The sequence below is a fragment of the Entelurus aequoreus genome, linkage group LG18, assembly GCF_033978785.1.
Source record: "Entelurus aequoreus isolate RoL-2023_Sb linkage group LG18, RoL_Eaeq_v1.1, whole genome shotgun sequence".
Lineage (NCBI taxonomy): Eukaryota > Metazoa > Chordata > Actinopteri > Syngnathiformes > Syngnathidae > Entelurus > Entelurus aequoreus.
In genome coordinates, this window is record NC_084748.1 from 38,133,836 (window position 1) to 38,156,722 (window position 22,887).

At 36.3% G+C, this 22,887-nt stretch overlaps 2 protein-coding genes across 2 annotated transcripts in view; one reads left to right on the forward strand and one right to left on the reverse strand.

Annotated features, from left to right (window-relative positions):
- The window catches only part of uchl1 (ubiquitin carboxyl-terminal esterase L1 (ubiquitin thiolesterase)), a 41,725-nt gene extending 26,056 nt beyond the window's left edge, over positions 1-15,669 (reverse strand). Inside the window, exons 1-4 of the mRNA XM_062027127.1 lie at positions 15,574-15,669; positions 12,362-12,479; positions 11,891-11,979; positions 1,413-1,567 (exon numbers count right to left, since the gene is read on the reverse strand). The gene's annotated coding sequence lies outside the window, so the exon portion shown is untranslated. The remainder of the gene's footprint in view (positions 1-1,412; positions 1,568-11,890; positions 11,980-12,361; positions 12,480-15,573) is intronic.
- Positions 571-21,697, forward strand: anxa5b (annexin A5b). Its single transcript, XM_062027124.1, has 13 exons — positions 571-678; positions 844-893; positions 9,262-9,346; positions 9,538-9,632; positions 9,704-9,817; positions 11,904-11,994; positions 14,881-14,960; positions 15,133-15,183; positions 16,636-16,729; positions 18,073-18,168; positions 18,258-18,316; positions 18,383-18,505; positions 21,345-21,697. The coding sequence occupies exons 2-13, from the start codon at positions 891-893 to the stop codon at positions 21,405-21,407; spliced, it is 954 nt and encodes a 317-aa protein (XP_061883108.1). The 5' UTR covers positions 571-678; positions 844-890; the 3' UTR covers positions 21,408-21,697.
- The last annotated feature ends 1,190 nt before the right edge of the window (positions 21,698-22,887 follow it).

Below are 22,887 nucleotides of genomic sequence, written 5' to 3' on the forward strand. Positions count from 1 at the left end.
AAGTATTTGAACAATAGCTTATAGTAGTACAACAGTAACTTTTGTTTACTTTTTTTTAACCTGATATTTAATAAAAGGGAATAATTATATTAGTGTTTTTCTAACTGAAATTGTGATTGTACACAGCCAATTCCACCTGGCAACACGCAGACGTGTGACGTAACCCGGAAATGGAAAGTTAACGGGAAAAGCAGGACTCCGATTGTATTTTTTATGAAACATAACGATTTATTGTTGTCTGTGCGTTGTAGTTCGCCACTGTAGGTGAAATAGGAAGTTAAATAAAGTGAAAGTGACAAAATATTGACCGAGTATCATTATTAGTAGCTTACCTAAAGTGGTTGGTGACGACATTTTTTATGGAAAACAACACACACCACCTACTAGCGTTTTTGTTTCAGGAGGCTTTTCTACAATCTGAGCCACACGTTAGTAGAATGAAGAAATTGTAATAATGTGGGCACGTCATCTTATCTTGCATCATGTTTCAGCTCTTTCTCAATGGCGTCTCCTCCCAAAAGAACCACATTTCCCATGGTGCTTTGCGCGCGCCGGGGTGTGGCGCACACTCGGATAACTTTTTTTTCCCCGAGTGTATTTAGGCTGGCCGTCCTTCTTGTTTTCTCTCGCCGCCTCTCCTCATCCTGACTTACCGGGTGTGACAGCTGCAGCTCTGCGGTAAGTCCGCTCTCATCGTCGGGCGACTTTAGCTAAAAAAAACACTCGGCCAGGTGACTCTCGGTTGTCGGGGGTTTGTTAGCATTTGTGAGACGTTCACGGACTTTAAAAAAAAAGTTGTTAAGTTTTACGGCATAACTTTTTTTCTTTTTTTTCCCTCAACAGACTTCTTCTACTTGAGTGAAAAAAGCAACTACCCACTTTCTGTCAAAATGGTAAGTTTTTAATGAATTGTAATGAAACTAAATACCAAAAAAAGTGTTTGACAATAACTCGCGATCGAGTAAAATAAGCCAAATCCGTTATTTATGCAAATGGTATGACTCATAATAGTAAGGCCGTGGATTTCCTAATACGACGCCCACTTTATTCCAAAATTACATAACACTTCAGCTAGGTCTGCTTATTTTTTCTTCCCACAAACATCCATACACACTTTTAGTTAATTTTACTCATTTATAAGGAAATCAAGTACGATTATTTATGTAAACTAGTTAACTTTATTGAAATGTATGATTACTCTAATGAGCATCGCAGTGTGGTCCTGTACCTTTAAATGTTTAAAACAAGGTTATAGCTGGACTGAGGGTGAGGTATATCCTGTCAATGATGGATGTGTGTGTGTGTAGGGGAAGTTTGGCCTGCATGACTCATGTGGGCTCTGTCTCTCTGTCGATGTGTCCTCCCTCGATGTGTGTATGTTTTTAAAACACCATTTTCCAGTGAACACTCACCCTCCCTCTCTTCCTTAAAGGAGAAGCATCCTTTTCCCCCCTCAAAGTCAGGGCGGAGCACGATTATACACCACAGGCGGTAACTGTCTGCGGCAAACGAGGGAGTTCCCTTTTGCTTGGTGTGCAGTGTGCACGGTATCCTCGGCAACCACGGGCTATAAAAAAAAAAGGAGGGTTCTGATAAGAATGGGTCAACGTGCCTGCACGAGGAGTCCCGTCGTTTGTCAAAATCAGGTCTTGACACGCCTTTCAGAATGTTCAGTACATGGACAAAAGTGTTGGGACACATAGGAAGTTGATGGAAGAAACTCCACGACAACGCCACTTGTCCCCCACTGCAAGTAGACTGTTACAACAGAAACTGAAAGTAGTTGCTTGTATCCACACTTTCTCTCCTTGCACTTGGCAAAGGTAATTATAGGCGGGGTGTTTACTTAGCTGAAGCGCAGAGAGGATAGGGCATCATTGGAAGGTTTAGTGTCAAAGTTCATATAATACCAGTCAAAAGGTTAGAGACACTTTCTCCTCTAAAGGCTTAGTTGGCCACATGCGTGGACAGCACCTTTCAGCTCTTATTTCCAAAATTGTGTACACTACTGAATTGGGGTCTTATGGCCCTTATGTGGACACCTATACTGCCATCTGGTGGTGTCAGAAGAGTATAACATACAATGGAATTTGGAAGAAAAAAAAAGTGTAAAAATAAGAATTAGCATGTCACTAAACATGAAGTACACGTTTGTTACTTATGGACTAAGTACATCATATCAAAAGATGATTCTTAGTTTTTATTCTAATTAGGGTCCAATAAGCCCAAATAGCAAAGACAAATTAAAAAAAGCATGTAAACAAACAGCTTGGCCCTTAAGAGGTTACAAGAGTGGACAACCGTCTCTAAACTTTTGGCTAATGCAACAACTTCATTTTTATGTAAGTTTCTAATAATCATTTGGAGTGCTGGAGAAATTAGAGAGAGAAAGCACAGCTCCGTTTGACCACTTGGTCATTGATCAACAAGACACAGAGCAGCAACAGAACCAATGGTGTACATAGTGTTAGGGATGGGTACCGAATCCAGTACTTTTTTGGCAATGACCGAATCCTAGCGGGCACCAATTCACGTTAAATCTAATGGTGCCATGTTTCAGTAACTGGGTTGCATGTGTCGTCACTCCTACTTTGGCACTTGGCGACCACTCCAGCGGCACTGAGAGCGGACTCACCCAATCTACATCTAGGTAATGTCACAATTTTCAATACCAACAAAGACAGTGACTCAAAAAAATGCTCCAAAGCAGTGGTTCTTAACTTTGTTTAAGGTACCGAACCCCACCAGTTTCATATGCGCATTCACCGAACCCTTCTTTAGTGAAAAATATATATATATATTTTTTTTTTAAATTTAAGACAAAGTTATACTGTATGTTTTTGGTAACACTTTAGTATGGGGAACATATTCTAAGTAACAGAGACTTAATTTAGAGTTTTTTGGACACTAAGGGAACATATTCTAAGTAACAAAGGCTTAATTTACAGTTATTTGGTTAGGGTTAGGGTCAGGGTTAGAGGGTTAGGGTTATAATAAGGCCATGCCGAATAAGGCATTAATAAGTACTTAATAATGACTAGTTAAGAGCCAATATGTTACTAATTTGCATGTTAATAAGCAACTAATTAATGGTGAATATGTTCCCCATACTAAAGTGTTACCATGTTTTTTTACTGGTGCACAAAATGAACCGTGCATGAACATCACCTTGTTCAAACAACAAAACCAAAACTCACAACAAATTACACACCTGCAAATCAGTGTGACTTCTGCTGTTGCCGTATCCGTAATACGCCGATAGGGAGACGTTTTTATTTACACGATGAGTCGGGTGTGTCCTGACCGCCGCCGAACCCCTGAGGCCGACTCACCGAACCCCTCGGGTTCGATCGAACCCAGGTTAAGAACCACTGAAATAAAGTAAGGCTCCACTTTTCCAAAAATGCGCTTTGTTGATGCTAATATACATTGGCTTTGCTATTGACATGCTACTGAATAGTATTAGTGGTTTTACATGGCGATTTCAACACCTCCGAATGTGTTAATGAAAACCACAACTAAGATGCGCGTTACAATAAAACAGCTGGTGCGCAACAAGTGCAATACTTACAGTATTAACACTTTTTAGGGCGCGACAAAAGACAAGACAGCTAAGACTGAACTGAGTAGCCAACACACCGTAAACTATACCCTACTGCCATCTAACGCTTTGGACTTGCAACTGTAACTGAGACGAGGACATGTCACAATAAAACAAGATGTAAGGGACAAGCAGTAGAAAATGGATGGGTAACAACTGGACAGCAGTTATCATAATCAGCTCATTTTTAAGCGTTGCAAGGAGAAATGTTTTATTGTCAAAAAATAATAATACTTATTAACACACACAAATGTACCAAAAATTGGTACCGTTGAGTGCTGGTATTGATTCCCAGGTACCGTATTGGTTCAAATGTGAACGGTAGGAACATCATAAAACATAATTTTAATAGCTAGAGCATAAAAAAACTTCCAAATTCGTTTTTTTAAGGCGGGCCTGGATGCTTCCTGAGGATGAGCCAATCAGTGGCCACGATACTGAATAGCGTACTCTGATTTGTTTGGCTGATCTAGTGGCCAATACTACTGTAGTATTGTTATGTTTACTCCATTTTTATGCTTGAAAATGCTTGTTTAGGCCAAGGATATATAATAATATACTTATAAACAACTAAAAAAAAAGAAGTGATGTAGTAAGGCCGCAAACTTTGAAGGGCATGGCAACAGAGCCCAAGTTGTAAGGAGCAAACTGCTCAGTCAGCATTAATAGTGCTTATGAGTAAAATGTAAACAACATCAAGACAATTGTAATACGTTTGACTTTCACCAGCAACTTTAAAGCGCATACAGAGCTAGATAAAGCTCTTGGACGTTAGCCACTTGTGTAATTTCAAATGCAGAGACTGGCATCTTGGAAAGTTATTAAAATAACTACATCAGAAGGTTGCCTACAGCCACAACAGTTGCTGCCATTGTACAGTATTTTTTGGTAACAAAGTTTTAATTTTGTACTGCCACCCTACGACAGGATAGGATAGAGTCCTGAGGTTGTTCACCTTTTTGACATCAGGGCCCAACTTTTACAGAGGGGCCCGCAGCCCACTCAAATATTAACACGGCTCTTGATTTTAATCATATTCACTAATTATATCTAACCTACTTACAGTTTAACAGGAAAAACATGCCAAATGATATGAAACCATGTATTAATCACAAATATTATTATTATTAGGCTTAGGTCAGGCTGATTACAAAATAAAAAATGTTCAAATATACCGCAAAATAAGGGACTCGTAAAAACTAACCAAAAAAAATACATACAATTACACAGTGCTAAAATAGATTAATTCTAACTAAATTAATAATAATATACAGTATTTGTTTCTCACTTAAACTATCCATTCATTTTCTTCCGCTTGTCCCTCTGGGGTCGCGGGGGTGCTGGAGCCTATCCCAGCTGCACTCGGGCGGAAGGCGGGGTACACAAGTCGCCACCTTATCGCAGGGCCAACACAGATAGATAACATTCACACTCACATTAACACACTAGGGACCATTTAGTCACATTTTAATCAATTTGGTAGGTGCAAAACAAACTATCAGGTTAGCATGCTAACTGTTAATATTATTGTTATATGTTGCTATCTTGCTAGCATGCTAACTGATAGTATGTTAAAAAAAATTGGCAATTTTGTAGGTATAAAATAAAAATGCATTGATATTATTACTATCTTACAAGCATGCTAACTGGTATCTTGCTGACTGTATGTTAGCATTGCAGCATTTTTTGTAGGTTTAAAACAAAAACTCATGGCATTTGTTACTTGTTGCTATCTTGCTGACATGCTGACGGATTAAATAGAATTATAAATAAATAAATGCATTTAAGTGCAAATGAAAATACAGCGTCACCACTTTGGTCCTATTTTTTGCGCTGAAGAAACTTCTCTGTGACTTTAGCTGCAGACTTCTTCTGATTGTTTAAGATTGTCGTTACTTCCACAAGTGGTGGAAATGTGTATTACAACTGAGGACGGCCCTATGGTTTAGAAACACTGGGATTGACTTTATGTATCCCACAATGGGGAAAAATGACGTGGTTGCAGTGCAGATGGAAAGAAAGGTAAAAAGACATGAAAAGAAGAGGACATACAATTGCACAGAGCCACTGCCACCCTAGGAACGCTGTTTCCACATACATCAACAGTAATAGTACAGTAATAGAAGCGTTAATTGATTTCTTAGAAGATTATTAATGTGCCAGGGGGAATTGTCCATTTGTGAGGTGAGGACATTGAGTCATGCTGTTACAGAATGTTCAAAATGTCTTGATAAGGTGATGTAATTGCGAGGTTACCAAACGGTTAAAGGAATTATCTAAAAAGCACAAAGTGAAGGTTTTTATTCCTCACTATTAAACTTGCCTAAAATGAACACTTTTGTTTGCAGCTAAAAGTTTGGGAGTGGTTGATAAAGTGAATCACGAGTAAAACATTCCAGATGCTGCTGGAAATTATGTGTTGGGTGGAATTGTTGTTCAAATGTTCCATTCTTTCTTTGGCATGCTGTTATTGATTGGATTGAGTTGTTGTTTTTTTCGTCGAGTTTTTATGAGGAAGCGCGTGAATGTTTTTGGGATTCCTACTGGCATTGAATAAAAAACACATAATGCTGCTTCTTGTTGGTGTTTTTGCTGCGCTGCCTGGTTTTTGGAGCGCATGACGCTGAGGTTTACAGAACGAAAATTCCTGCCACATTCCTGTGGTTCTGCAGTCTAAACACCTCGCCTGGTCGTAACGAGAAGCCATGAGGCGACTGAGTCGTTAATGTTTGACAGCGAGAGGCAGTGAACGCACCATTGTTCACTCATTCCAGATCACCTCCGCGTTGTCTTATTGATCAGTTGGCTGTGTTTGCATTTACTCCACAATCTCGGAAATAATCTACTTTTTTCTTTGTTACGCATTGAGAGTAAACATCAGGAGCGCTGCTTCCTATCGGCTTGTCCTTTGGCACTTTTGATGTTACTGTACTGCAGTGTTTCTTAACCATAGCGCCCCCTGGAGAACCACCAAAAAATATTGGTTTCTCAGCTGTGGTCCGTAAGATCCGCAGCAGTACTCGGTTGTAATACACTTTTCCACCTCTTGTGGCAGTAATGACAATCTCAAACAAACAGAAAAAGTCTGGAGCTAAAGTCATAGAGAAGTTTTTTAAGCGCAAAAATTATGACTAAAGTGGTGACGCTGTATTTTCATTTACGCTTAATTTTTTTTTTTGACAGTTTAGTCAAGAAGCATATTTGTTATTCATTTAGTTTATTTATTTTAGCACAACATAATTGTATGAAAATATATTTTTTATTCAGTAATTAACGAGTCCCTTCTTATGCAGTATATTTGGTTAGTACTTGTTTTTCTAATCAGCCTGACCTAAACCAGAGGTTTGTGTTAAATAAATAATATTTCTGATTGACACATGGTTTCAAACCATAAGTAGATTAGACATGATGTATGTAGAATACGATTAAAATTAAGAGTAAGATTACTAATTCGGTGTCAGGTCAAAAAGATTAAGAACCGCTGCTGTACTTAATTAGCAGGCCTCTGTTTGTATTTTTGAAGAGACCAAAAATTGCTGGATTTTAAAATAATTTTTCTTATATTATTTTTTTAATATATGTAGAAATATATTTTTACTAGGACTGTCAAATAAAACTAGTTAACTCATGTGATTCATTGCAAAAAAATTGCATTAGTTATGCATAGTTTAAGTTTTTTTAGAAAAAAAAAAATCCTATTAATATATTTTGAGCGCCTTTACCGTTTACTGCGAATGGTTACCCGAAAGGTGGTGTGTGTTGTTACAAGGAAATAAACCCTAACTCCGACTGTTGCTGGCTCTCATGCTAACTGTTAGCATGCTAACTGTTAGCATGCTAACATTAGCATGCTTTTTAAGCTAATTTTACATGCGCACACTTCTTAGTAGGGGTGTAAAAACAATAATTTTTGAATGAATCGCGATTCTTATTTGTAACGATTCTTAATCGATTAATATATACACTACCGTTCAGAAGTTTGGGGTCACATTGAAATGTCCTTATTTTTGAAGGAAAAGCACTGTACTTTTCAATGAAGATAACTTTAAACTAGTCTTAAATTTAAAGAAATACACTATATACATTGCTAATGTGGTAAATGACTATTTTAGCTGCAAATGTCTGGTTTTTGGTGCAATTTTTACATAGGTGTATAGAGGCCCATTTCCAGCAACTATCACTCCAGTGTTCTAATGTTACAATGTGTTTGCTTATTGGCTCAGAAGGCTAATTGATGATTAGAAAACCCTTGTGCAATCATGTTCACACATCTGAAAACAGTTTAGCTCGTTACAGAAGCTACAAAACTGACCTTCCTTTGAGCAGATTGAGTTTCTGGAGCATCACATTTGTGGGGTCAATTAAACGCTCAAAATGGCCAGAAAAAGAGAACTTTCTTCTGAAACTCGACAGTCTATTCTTGTTCTTAGACATGAAGGCTATTCCACAAAATTGTTTGGGTGACCCCAAACTTTTGAACGGTAGTATATATATATATATATATATATATATATATATATATATATATATATATATATATATATATATATATATATATATATATATATATATATATATATATATATATATATATATATATATATATATATATATATATATATATATATATATATATATATATATATATATATATATATATATATATATATACACACAAACATATATATATATATATATATATATATATATATATATATATATGTATGTATGTATGTATGTATGTATGTATGTATGTATGTATGTATGTATGTATGTACAGCCCTTTGAGACACTTGTGATTTAGGGCTATATAAATAAACATTGATTGATTGATTGATATGTATGTATGTATGTATGTATGTATGTATGTATGTATGTATGTATGTGCGCGTGCGTGTGTGCATATTTTTTTATCTGTCCTGTTTAGCCAGTCAGGCAAATCATATTGTTGATGTAGATGCCCATATCTGTTTTACAGGTTTATTTTAGAAAAGAGAAGTGTATAATACGTCTCTGGTCTTATTTGTATTTGACTTTAATAAATGTTTGGGTACAATTTTATCAAACAAATCCAGTTTTATTTTAAGTAATATAGACATTTTTTCACAGCTGTTTATCTATTTTATGGAGGAATGTAGTTAATCATCGAACTGGCACCCAATGTTATTAAAAAAGCATTGATTTGAATCGAAAATCATTTTGAATCGAGAATCGATTCTAAATTATATCGTTATCCCCAACAAACGAATCAAATCGCGTGGTGCCCAGTCATATGACGTGGTACTTGACGCATTCTAACCGTTAGGATGCTAACGTTAGCGTTTAAGTTCGGCTTGCAGATTTCAGCATCCCAATGCAATTTCTCCCAAAATTGCATATTCTCGTTTTTTTGTGTAATTTTCTAACCGAGGATGTTTTTATTTGGTCTTTAGAATGTGTCGTGGGCAAATAAAATAAACTAGCTGCGGGCCGCAAATGGCCCCTGAGCCGCACTTTGGACATCCCTGCTTTAGGGGACTGACAAGCAGTGTGTAAAATCTCAGCAGGATTAATTGGGGAAAAAACATAGTCGCCCTCTTTGCCAGGGAACCTAACAAATTGATTATTTGTCTATTGATGATGAAATTTGTCTTTTAAATAATTGATGTGTGTCGTTGCAGGCCAGCAGAGGAACCGTCAAAGCCAGCGCCAACTTCAACGCCAGCGCGGATGCCGAGACCCTGTACAAGTCCATGAAAGGCCTCGGTAATGCTCGCTCACGTGCAGTCATGTGACCCGCCTGCAGCGCTCAGTCCAGACATCACAGCCGCCGCCGCCGCCGCGGAAATCGATACGCCGCGAGCAAACGCGCGCTTGTGATTGTCATGAAATAATCATCACGCAGACACGCCCTGTTGTTACGTCATCGATCATGTCATGACTTGTGGTCGCCATAGGCACCGACGAGGAAGCCATCCTGCAGCTGCTGACCTCCCGCAGCAACGCCCAGCGTCAGGAGATCACCTCGGCCTACAAGACTCTCTTTGGAAAGGTCTCACGAGTTCATAAGCAAACATGGACACGGTAATATTTACACATAATCAACGAGCACATATATTCCAGGATCTGATCAGCGACCTGAAGGGGGAGCTAGGCGGGAAATTCGAGACCCTCGTCGTGGCCCTGATGACCGCGCCCATTGCTTATGACGTGACGGCACTCCGCAACGCCATTAAGGTCGGTTATGGATTTTTAACACATTTACAAAAAATAATGCTCACTTTTGCTTGACACCATTACATTTACATTGTAAACTAGAATGAGGGAATAGCGTGTAAACGCCCTATGTGCGCAAGCCGCCGATACGCGTGAGCGGAACTGAAATGCTTGAATGTCCATGGTGAGTGGAGGAGTGCGTGGATGTTGGAACGGTTCGAATCGGATGAGAAATGTGGGATATGGAGAGGTTTGTATACAAACCCCGTTTCCATATGAGTTGGGAAATTGTGTTAGATGTAAATATAAACGGAATACAATGATTTACAAATAATTTTCAACCCATATTCAGTTGAATATGCTACAAAGACAACATATTTGATGTTCAAACTGATAAACTTTTTTTTTTTTGCAAATAATCATTAACTTTAGAATTTGATGCCAGCAACACGTGACAAAGAAGTTGGGAAAGGTGGCAATAAATACTGATAAAGTTGAGGAATGCTCATCAAACACTTATTTGGAACATCCCACAGGTGAACAGGCAAATTAGGAACAGGTGGGTGCCATGATTGGGTATAAAAGTAGATTCCGTGAAATGCTCAGTCATTCACAAACAAGGATGGGGCGAGGGTCACCACTTTGTCAACAAATGCGTGAGCAAATTCTTGAACAGTTTAAGAAAAACCTTTCTCAACCAGCTATTGCAAGGAATTTAGGGATTTCATCATCTACGGTCCGTAATATCATCAAAGGGTTCAGAGAATCTGGATAAATCACTGAACGTAAGCAGCTAAGCCCGTGACCTTCGATCCCTCAGGCTGTACTGCATCAACAAGCGACATCAGTGTGTAAAGGATATCACCACATGGGCTCAGGAACACTTCAGCAACCCACTGTCAGTAACTACAGTTGGTCGCTACATCTGTAAGTGCAAGTTAAAACTCTCCTATGCAAGGCGAAAACCGTTTATCAACAACACCCAGAAACGCCGTCGGCTTCACTGGGCCTGAGCTCATCTAAGATGGACTGATACTAAGTGGAAAAGTGTTCTGTGGTCTGACGAGTCCACATTTCAAATTGTTTTTGGAAACTGTGGACGTCGTGTCCTCCGGACCAAAGAGGAAAAGAACCATCCGGATTGTTATAGGCGCAAAGTTGAAAAGCCAGCATGTGTGGTGGTATGGGGGTGTATTAGTGCCCAAGACATGGGTAACTTACACATCTGTGAAGGCACCATTAATGCTGAAAGGTACATACAGGTTTTGGAGCAACATATGTTGCCATCCAAGCAAGGTTACCATAGACGCCCCTGCTTATTTCAGCAAGACAATGCCAAGCCACGTGTTACATCAACGTGGCTTCATAGTAAAAGAGTGCGGGTACTAGACTGGCCTGCCTGTAGTCCAGACCTGTCTCCCATTGAAAATGTGTGGCGCATTATGAAGCCTAAAATACCACAACGGAGACCCCCGGACTGTTGAACAACTTAAGCTGTACATCAATCAAGAATGGGAAAGAATTCCACCTGAGAAGCTTAAAAAATGTGTCTCCTCAGTTCCCAAACATTTACTGAGTGTTGTTAAAAGGAAAGGCCATGTAACACAGTGGTGAACATGCCGTTTCCCAACTACTTTGGCACGTGTTGCAGTCATGAAATTCTAAGTTAATTATTATTTGCAAAAAAAAATAAAGTTTATGAGTTTGAACATCAAATATCTTGTCTTTGCAGTGCATTCAATTGAATATGGGTTGAAAAGGATTTGCAAATCATTGTATTCCGTTTATATTTACATCTAACACAATTTCCCAACTCATATGGAAACAGGGTTTGTATTTCCCATTCGTTTTCAATGGAGGGGAAATTCCTGGTAATTCCGGGTAATCAGGGAAACGTGCTGGTTTGAATGTCTAGGGTGAGTGGAGTGTGTGGATGTTGGAACGGTTCAAATCGGATGACAAATGTGGGATATGAAGTAGATTTTATATTTCCCTTTCATTGTCAACGGGGAGAAAATTGTTTGGGTGCCCTTGGTCTGAAAAATGGTCAACACCCCTTATTAAGCATGCTTAGAAAAACAGTGACGAACCTACTTTTGACCACTAGGGGGCAGGAACGGACGAGAAGGTGTTGGTGGAGATCCTGGCCTCGAGAACCGCCCAGCAGGTGAAGAGGATCGTGGCTGCTTATAGACAAGGTAATACACACAGTACTTGGGCAAAGTATTAGATGCCATACATGACATAAGAAACTTTAGCATTAATCAGTAGCGGACCGTGCGTTTCCCACCTAGGCCTTCAGTGATGTCCGACTTCAATGATTACCTCTCAAAATACCATAACTGATGTCACCACGTGACCATTGCTAGAGAAATAATATACAGAAATACATTTACACACCACTACATTGAATCACATCAACAGTGTACAAAACGGGTTATTTTCTGGCGCATTTAAAAATCAATAAACCCGCATCAGCAATTAAAACATAGGTACTGTCAAAATTCTAATTGCAAAAAAACATTAAATGTGAAAAAAATTAAGAAATAAAATATTTGAACTCACAGTTTGTAGCACCCATTCGACACCGTATAGCCCCTCGTAGTCGGTTGATTCAGGGCCGGCCCGTGGCATAGGCCGTATAGGCAAATGCTAAGGGCGCCGTCCATTAGGGGGCGCCACGCTAGTGCCACAAATGTTGGAGGAAAAAAAAAAAAAAGTTGGTACTATTATTTCTAAATACATAAAATAATCCCACGTTAATTAAAATGCAAAGTAAAGCCTATTTAATAGAAATATTATTTGTTACAACATTACGCCCCCCCTCCCCCGGCACGGTGCGCCCCCTCCCTTCCCGTATCATGACTCTTTTTGGACGTCACCACATAAAAAAATCAACACAAGATGTCAAAACAGCCAAAACTGTCAGGTGCCCAGGGAAGAAAAAAGAGAAAAGAAGAGGAGAAACGAGAAAAAGACAGAGGTAGCAGGTAGGTAACGTTAGCCTACATGAAATTATTTGTCTGTTACAGAATGTGATAGTAACCTGGCTTTTTAGCATTAAGCTAATGTTACATGATTCGGCAATTGCTAATCAATAAATAGCTAGTTCTGTTTTAACGTCGGGTTAATATTGTGGAGGGGGCTAAATTGTTATGGAAAATAATAATGTAACGTTCGGTAATTACAGTACTCCCTGGTGTACAGTAATTTGTAAGTCATTCTAGTTAATGCAATATTAAAAAGCACAAATAGAGAACTCTGTAGGATCCCCTTTTTTTGTAATATAGTTGTTAAAGTCATACTGGTTTGATATCTTGTTTTGTGCAGTGTCTTATTTATATTGTATTTTTAATTTATTTTATGCAACTTGTTGACACGTTTTATTTTGTTTATGTATGTAAAAAATATTGTATTTCATATATTCATTTTTTATTTTTTGTATTCATTTATTTATCCATATTTTTTTGTATCTAGTTAACTATTCTGATTGTTAATTTGCTTTCTTTAAGTAAAAAAAAAGGTCAGAGACAAAGCTATTCGGTTTCTTGTGAATATACACTTCACTGCCGATGTTGGGGGGTGGGGGCGCCACCTAAAATCTTGCTTAGGGCGCCAGATTGGTTAGGGCCGGGCCTGGGTTGATTCGAGTGGAAATGGCGGGCATTTCCCCATTTTAATCGCCAACATCGTCTCACAAGATGTAGTCTCTCTTTAAATATCCTTCTTGAAAATGGCCCCGCAAGTGTATATCTGCCACCTAATCAACGTTTTTGCAACTTGTGAATGGATACTCACTTCGGAATGACAAGTAAGTATCCAATCACAGTCTCGTTAACATCAGGCTACCTAGAGAATCAACAACTTGTGATCTGATTGGCTACTGTTGCGTCTGACCAGTTCTTCCTCCCAGGGAATCTAAGTTACTGGTCAATCCCAAATTCTTTTGATGACATATATGCTGAGTAAGAAGGACCGTCAAGACAGTTTTGGAATATTGTAGTTTTATTCCAAAGCTTTGGGAGGTCAACTCAAGCAATACATTCGTATCAGCTGCTCGAATTGATCTGGCATTCCAAAGGAAAAAGCAACTCATTTCACACAAAGAAAGCCCCCATCCCCCCTCTCTCAACACTGATAAGAGAGACGTGGGGGTTTTATTCGCATTCCGTTGGTTTACGACCCTTAACCAGGCATCTGAAATGTCTAAAGAAACTGGTAGAATACACAAAGGAAAAATATTAGGCGCTACTCTAACATGGCTATCTAAAAAGAAAGAACTCTTAATCATATCTGCCTCCTTTCCACACTACCGCAACTGTCTATCAACTGTATGTGTTCTCAAATTCCTCCGCTAACGATCCCGGTGAGTATCCAATCACAGGACGCGTAAACGTCACGTTCAACCTTAGGCCAGCTAGAAGGCCCTACTGACAACAACTTGTGATCTGATTGGCTATCGCTATTGTCTATCAACTGTATGCCCCCGCTCACTTACAGTGCACGGACGCCTGCATTGTTGATTCTGAAGGCCTCTGGCAGATTTGGTACAGCATGGCAACATAAGCTAGCGGAATTCTGATTGAACACAAACTCTAAACTAAAAACAACAGCACTGGAAGGAGCATAATATGACATGAAGAGAATATGAATACTTTTAGATATTTAGGGAAAGTAAATGATCGTGATTTCTGGTCATATTAGGCCAGCAGAGAAGGCCTTGTTGGCCCTGACGGCACACCGCTGGCATTAAGGAGCACGCGAACGTTGGCAACACTAGCATGAGCTACAGCTTTAACATTACACATTTTAGCAGCAACGTCATGCTTGTTGTTATTTATTCGCTGAAGGAAAACTAAGTGATCAAAACTTGTCTATAGCTGACTGACGGTGTGTCATTCAAAGCCTGCTAGGTGAGCGTATATATGGGATGGGCTAATCTCTGTACGGCCGGGTTTAGAGATGTTTTTTTCCTTCACATGTCACGAAAAGTCGAGAAAAAAATCAAACAAGTGAGGGAGATGAAATATTTTACCACACACATTATTGTGATTATTATTATTATGTTGTTGTTTTTGTGTCAGAGTACGACGATGACCTGGAGGAGGACGTTTCTGGAGACACCTCTGGTCACTTCAAGAGACTTCTGGTCATTCTGCTCCAGGTGAACCTCTTTCTCCTCCAGTATCATATTTTAACATCTTAGCATCTGATTGATTTTTTTCCATTCATAATGCATACCATGCCATAAATGCCGCTCCAGTTTCTGTTTGCATTCATGTATTATTCAGCGATTCAAAGACGGCACCAATGCAAGGTTTGTTCTCTCTCTACAGGCCAACAGGCAGACTGGGATCCAGGAGGGAAACATCGAGACTGATACTCAGGTGAGTCTGTCATTTATGGATAATAATTGTAGTGCAATCATGCAGCGTGTTGAAAAGCAAACACCGATGATTAAACCAGAGTCAATGAGGACCAACTTGTTGCAAAATAGACCATTAGCTTACGACGAAAACCGGAAAATAAAGTGATATACATGTTATTCTTGTGCATATTTGTATCATAATAAACATTTTACTAATCATTGTAAACAAAATAGTTGCTTTCATGACTTGTAACATGTAGTGTAACAAATTGACCAGCAGGGGGCGACTGTCGCATTTTCTGATCGACTTGTATAAAGTGTATCGATGTCCACAAAGTTTTAAAAAAACGCCACTTACTGTACTTTTAAACGTTTCCAACATGAAACCAACTTCTAATAATCAACTTACGGCATAGTCTCTATAACGTTTAACGATGAATGGCGACAGTTTTGTTCAGAACATATAGAAACGTCGACAATGTTCCACAATGAATCAGGACGCTAACCGGAAATGATCGAGCGGATATGACGTAGACAACACGGCACTTGGCAAATACAATTCACTTATGCAACACTTTAAACCACTGTAGTCGCAAAATCTCTCTTAGACATTAATATTAAAAAGTATTTAAAAAATTAAAAATTATTTGACGTATTTAATGTATATAAGTTATATAATAATTTATGTCTAAGTATAATTAACCTTTTCCAAGGATTGCTGCTCCATTTATTTTATGGGTCGCACAATACGGCAGAATTTGCAAGAATTATTCAAATGATATTAAATAATCAACACTGAAAGCTATTAATCATTCTTAATTTCTTAATAATTGTGGGGGTGGGGACTAATTTCTGTCATCAAAAAAAAAAAAAAAAAAAGGTTGCAAATTGTTATATTAGGCTGGCAATTACTAATTTAAGCCGCTAGAGGGTAGTAGAGCAGCTATCTCCTGCTTGGAGTCTGTTTAAGGGCCTCAACACTGCCTCCTTTTGGTTATTTAATGTAAACTCCAGCCTACTTGTTTTTGTTGAGGAGACTGTCTTACATAGTGAGGCATGTGGTATCTGTTCTGAAATGGATAATTCCCTCTAAAAAATAATTTAAGTTATATATATATATATATATATATATATATATATATATATATATATATATATATATATATATATATATATATATATATATATATATATATATATATATATTATAATATAAAATAAAATATAATATAATGTTTAGCTTGATATATGAAGACAGTTCCGTGAAAAAATGGGCTGTTAATTTGGTGACCCTGAAAAGATGCTTTCCTTGATGACTGCCATTTTACACACAAGGTGAAATGACAAATTTCATGGTATCGTTTTATCACATGCTTGAAACGGTGAGAAAACCAATGGACGTTTTTGTGTAACATGTTTCTACAAAATAACCGCACAGCATTTTTCACAGTAGCGACTGTCAATGTTGTAGGTCCTTTTCAAGGCCGGCGAGGAGAAGTTCGGCACCGACGAGCAGACGTTCGTCACCATCCTGGGCAACCGCAGCCCCGAGCATCTCCGTAAAGGTGTGTGTGTGTGTGTGTTCGGGCAATGCTTACTTAATGGGGACCTCGCTCTGTTTACACAGTCACCTTTAGGGGACCTCTGACGGTACGGGGACAAAAAAACAGGTCCCCTAAAGGGAAACCTTTTTAAATGATAGTCAGATCCATTCTGAAGATGCCTAAGTGATTTTTAAGCTTTGGCCCATAAAACATGTTTACTGGTTAGTTGATCATAATATTGCACAAATGTTCAGTTTTTCTTGTAAAATTTTGACTTCCGTTGAGTAAAAGTACGACTTTTATTATAATACTGCCAAAATTCCAAGTTTTTCTTGTGTGTTTTATTGTATTTCCACCCTTCTTGATACATCAACAAGCAAAAGTACCTTCCATATGAGGAGGTGTGAACAAGTTAGGACATAAGTCATGGTCCCAATACGGAAAACCATTGCATCTAATAGAGAATGTCTCATTTGCACCCCTGGTGGTGAAATCTATCCCCCTGGTCAACATATGTAATAACAAGTGTGTGTAAGAAATTGATATGCACCCCCTTTGGCCAAAATTAATTTTAAAAAAATATATATATATATGTATATAGAGACATACTGTAATATATTGAAGTAAATAAAGAAGATTAAAAACCAATTACAAACAAAAAAATCCAAAACATTTTTTTTTTACTAAAAGCAGTCTTTTTCTCACAAAGTGTCGACTTTTTTCTTTATAAAATCGGGAACGATTTCTCAAATCCTTTCTGTTTCTGTAATATTGCAATATTTTCACGTAAAATTATTACTTTTTCATGTAAGATTATTACTTTTTAATGCAAAATGGTGACATTTGTCATATATTTTTATCACAGTATTGCCATTTTTTGTTGTTGTTCTTGTAAAATAGTGACATTTTTTTGAGTGAAATGATGACTTTTGTCATCATTTTGCCGAGTAAAATTCCGATTATTATGATGTTGACACAATTTTAAAGTGTTTTTTATCGGGCTGTAGCTGGTACTGCACTCGCTGCTTTTTTAAAATCATCTTCAGTAGTCACGTACAAATTTGTGTGAATTATGCAAAATTATTTAATGTGGTCCCCATGAACCATATTAACTCTTTTTCCCCAGGGTCCCCAGTAAGAATGATCAGCACATTACGTCATCAATCCAGAGATTTAAAGACGTGTATGAGCTAACTGGGCAGTGGCCATTTTACCTCATTTTTTTATGCCTCCACAACCTGTAGAAAGGGTGGTCCCCACAAGTGATGATCAAAAACTTGGTCCCCATTCCAAATGATAACCAGTATGTGTGTGTGTTTATTTATGAGGCGTGCAGACTGACTCGTTGTGTTGTTGCCTTCCAGTGTTTGATGCCTACATGAAGAAGACCGGCTACGAGATGGAAGAAAGCATCAAGAGGGAAACGTCCGGCAGCCTCAGAGCGCTGCTGCTGGCCGTCGGTACGGAGACACTCGCTAAATAACGAGCGCTTGATTGGGATTTTTGTTGTTTTAATATTGTTATATTGGTCCTTTTTTTTTTTTTTAAGTGAAGTGTGCCAGGAGTGTTCCAGCCTATTTTGCTGAGACGCTCTACTACGCCATGAAGGTAACCATATAATATAAATGAATATAAATATTTAGATGAGGGGTTTAATGTGTTGTTTATTGTTAGGGTGCAGGAACAGATGACGACACTCTGATCCGTGTGATGGCCACTCGTAGCGAGGTGGACCTGTTGAACATCAGAACTGAGTTCAGGAAGATGTTTGCCTGTTCTCTCCACTCAATGATCAAGGTATGGAAATACATCAAATACGGATCCATGTTTGTTTGTATTTGTTTATTTGAAGGACAACGTGCAGTTAAATTAAGAACCGCACCAGATTTAGCACCAATGCTAGTTTGCATCTGTAGTCCTTTTCATGGTGCATCTAACATCCACAATTTAAAAGGATTGAAAATACACAACACTGTTGAAATGACATATTGATAGGCTGTATAAAATACAAGTACAATACATAGAGGGTATGTGAGTTACAAATCAGTGGGCGGTCAAGTTACAGTATTTTAGCAGCTTCATTTAAAGTGTAGAAGTATATAAAGTGCAGCAGTTTTTTTTAATCAAAGTCCACATACAGTGCATGTAGCTATTGATGTCATAATATTGAGCTGGAGATAAAACTTAAAAAATGGTCATAAAATAACATTTCTTATTATAATTAGAATATATTAGTGGTATATTATTCCTAAATATTTACTTATATTTATATATAAAATATTACGTATTTTCAGATGTATGATTATAATCAAAGTATTTCAAAAAAATCATAACATAATTAAATACTGTCAAGTTTTTTTTTGGCTCCCTAGAAAAAATATATAATGCTATAATAAAATATTCTAAAAATATTTTGAAGTTACTGGTATTATACAAATATATGAGTTTGTTACCATAATAGTATTAATTGTAATAATAGTTCTACTAAAAAGATACATTATTATCGTATTAAAACAATCACACTTACTGTATATTAAAAATGCAAAGATATAATTTAGTTTTTATTAATTAGTAAAGAAAAATATTATTAATGTGTTTTGGGGTTTAAGTTTTTTTTTGGCTCCCTTGAAAAAATTATATAATGCTATAATAAATATATTTTGAAGTTACTGGTATTATATAAAAATAAATATATGAGTTTGTTACCATAATAATATTAATTGTAATAATAGTTATACTAAAAATATATATTATTACTGTATTAAAACAATCACGCTTACTGTATATTAAAAATGTAAAGATATAATTGAGTTTTTATTAATTAATAAAGAAAAATATTATTAATGTATTTTGGGGTCTAAGGTTTTTTCGGCTCCCTTGAAAAATTATATAATGCTATAATAAAATTATAAACAATTATTTTAAATTACTGATATTATATAAATATAAATATATGAGTTTGTTATCATAATAATATTAATTGTAATAATAGTTCTACTAAAAAGATACATTATTACCGTATTAAAACAATCATGCTTACTGTACATTAAAACTGTAAAGATATAATTGAGTTTTTATTAATTTATAAAGAAAAATATTATTAATGTGTTTTGGGGTTTAAGGTTTTTTTTGGCTCCCATGAAAAATTATATAATGCTATAATAAAATTATAAACAATTATTTTAAATGACTGATATTATATAAATATAAATACATGAGTTTGTTACCATAATAATATTAATTGTAATAATAGTTGTACTAAAAAGATACATTATTACCGTATTAAAACAATCACGTTTACTGTATATTAAAACTGTAAAGATATAATTGAGTTTTTATTAATTAATAAAGAAAAATATTATTAATGTGTTTTGTGGTTTAAGTTTTTTTTTGGCTCCCTTGAAAAATTATATAATGCTATAATAAAATTATCTAAAATTATTTTGAAGTTACTGGTATTATAGAAATATAAATATATGAGTTTGTTACCATAACAATATTAATTGTAATAATAGGTCTACTAAAAAGATACATTACTGTATTAAAACAATCACACTTACTGTATATTAAAAATACAAAGATATAGTTTAGTTTTTATTCATTAATAAAGAAAATTATTATTGATGTGTTTTGGGGTTTAAGGTTTTTTTGGCTCCCTTGAAAAAGTATATAATGCTATAATAAAATTATCTAAAATTATTTTGAAGTTACTGGTATTATATAAATATAAATATATGAGTTTGTTACCATAATAATATTAATTGTAATAATAGTTCTACTAAAAAGATACATTATTACCGTATTAAAACATTAACACTTACTGTATATTAAAAATGTAAAGATATAATTGAGTTTTTTGTAATTAATAAAGAAAAATATTATTAATGTGTTTTGGGGTTTAAGGTTTTTTTTGGCTCCCTTGAAAAATTATATAATGCTATAATAAAATTATAAAAAATTATTTTGAAGTTACTAATATTACATAAATATAAATATATGAGTTTGTTACCATAACAATATTAATTGTAATAATAGGTCTACTAAAAAGATACATTACTGTATTAAAACAATCACGCTTACTGTATATTAAAAATACAAAGATATAATTTAGTTGTTATTAATTAATAAAGAAAAATATTATTAATATGTTTTGGGGTTTAAGGTCTTTTTGGCTCCCTTAAAAAATTATATAATGCTATAATAAAATCATCAAATTATTTTGAAGTTACTGGTATTATATAAATATAAATATGAGTTTGTTACCTTGATAATATAAATTGTAATAATAGTTCTACTAAAAAGATATATTACCGTATTAAAACAATCACACTTACTGTATATTAAAAATACAGAGATATAATTTAGTTTTTTTTAATTAATAAAGAAAAATATTGTTGATGTGTTTTGGGGTTAAAGGGTTGATTGAAAGTGCTTGAATCTGATATTATTGTCGGTTACAAAACAGAACTTCATCTTCGACAAGCTCTAAGAGAACAGATTATTAAGAGATAAAAAAATATATCTCATAAAAGAGTGTTCATCAAGTTGTTTAAAGTGATGACGGCAGTGGGAATATGTGCTTGGAAATAATTGTGAGAAATGCTGGAAGGAGAACTCAACAACTTTGTTTTTGCAGGGTGACACCAATGGCGACTACCGCAAGGCTTTACTGCTTCTCTGCGGCGGGGATGATGCGTAACCACGGCAACGGTGGAGCCCTATCAGCGTCGAGAGACAACAGCCATTATCTCATCCGAAGTTAATTACTTGTGAGCGACGGACGGCCCGTCAGGTGTTTGTTTTTTTAAACTATAATACCAAACAATGTCTTTGAAAGGTAGCTAACGTTTCACTATCACAGTCTGTTCATTGGTCCACTAATGATGTCTTTAATGACCCCATTGGACTTGTATGTGTTTGCACTTGTTTTGTTCTGGCGGAGCCAATTAACTCAATATTAAACATTTCAATTGATGAAGTACAACTCCACATTTGTTTTTGCCCTTCTTTGTTGGACTTGTGGACGTGCAGTGTCCCACTTTAGTCTCCAAGGTGTGACAGAACAGCTTTATTTTCTTCTACCAAAATGATCAAGGACAAAATACTATCCATTCATCCATTTTCTACCGCTTGTCCCTTTTTGGGGTCGCAAGGGGGTGCTGGAGCCTATCTCAGCTGCATATATATGTTTAAAAATACAGTTAGTTATATTTTTTATTGACTTTTCTGATGTCATCTTTAGCTAGCAAACGAGCTAATACTGTAAATGCAGCAATGTGGTTGCTATCATAGGGCACAGTGACAAATGCCCCAAATGTGTCGGAGATTGGTTTTTGCACAAACAAAAAAATATTATTTTTGTTTTCTTTTTTAATAGGTCGGACTACAAAATGTGATTTATGATGAAACTTAACAACTGGCATGACATTTTATCTGCGAGTATACGTAGGCTGACCATATTCTGAAATCCCAAAAAGAGGACACATATACACTACCGTTCAAAAGTTTGGGGTCACCCAAACAATTTTGTGGAATAGCCTTCATTTCTAAGAACAAGAATAGACTGTCGAGTTTCAGATGAAAGTTCTTTTTCTGGCCATTTTGAGCGTTTAATTGACCCCACAAATGTGATGCTCCAGAAACTCAATCTGCTCAAAGGAAGGTCAGTTTTGTAGCTTCTCTAACGAGCTAAACTGTTTTCAGATGTGTGAACATGATTGCACAAGGGTTTTCTAATCATCAATTAGCCTTCTGAGCCAATGAGCAAACACATTGTACCATTAGAACACTGGAGTGATAGTTGCTGGAAATGGGCCTCTATACACCTATGTAGATATTGCACCAAAAACCAGACATTTGCAGCTAGAATAGTCATTTACCACATTAGCAATTTATAGAGTGTATTTCTTTAAAGTTAAGACTAGTTTAAAGTTATCTTCATTGAAAAGCACAGTGCTTTTCCTTAAAAAATAAGGACATTTCAATGTGACCCCAAACTTTTGAACGGTAGTGTATGCGTGCCAAGGCGGGCAGCACGCCAAGGATGAATGAAAATTTGTCAATGATACTCGAACTTGCTTTATAAATAATATATTTGTTTAAATAAAGCATTTTTTCACTGTTGACAGCAGTGTTGGCGCTAGGAATTTTCAAAACGGGGTCCCACAGTAAATTTTTGG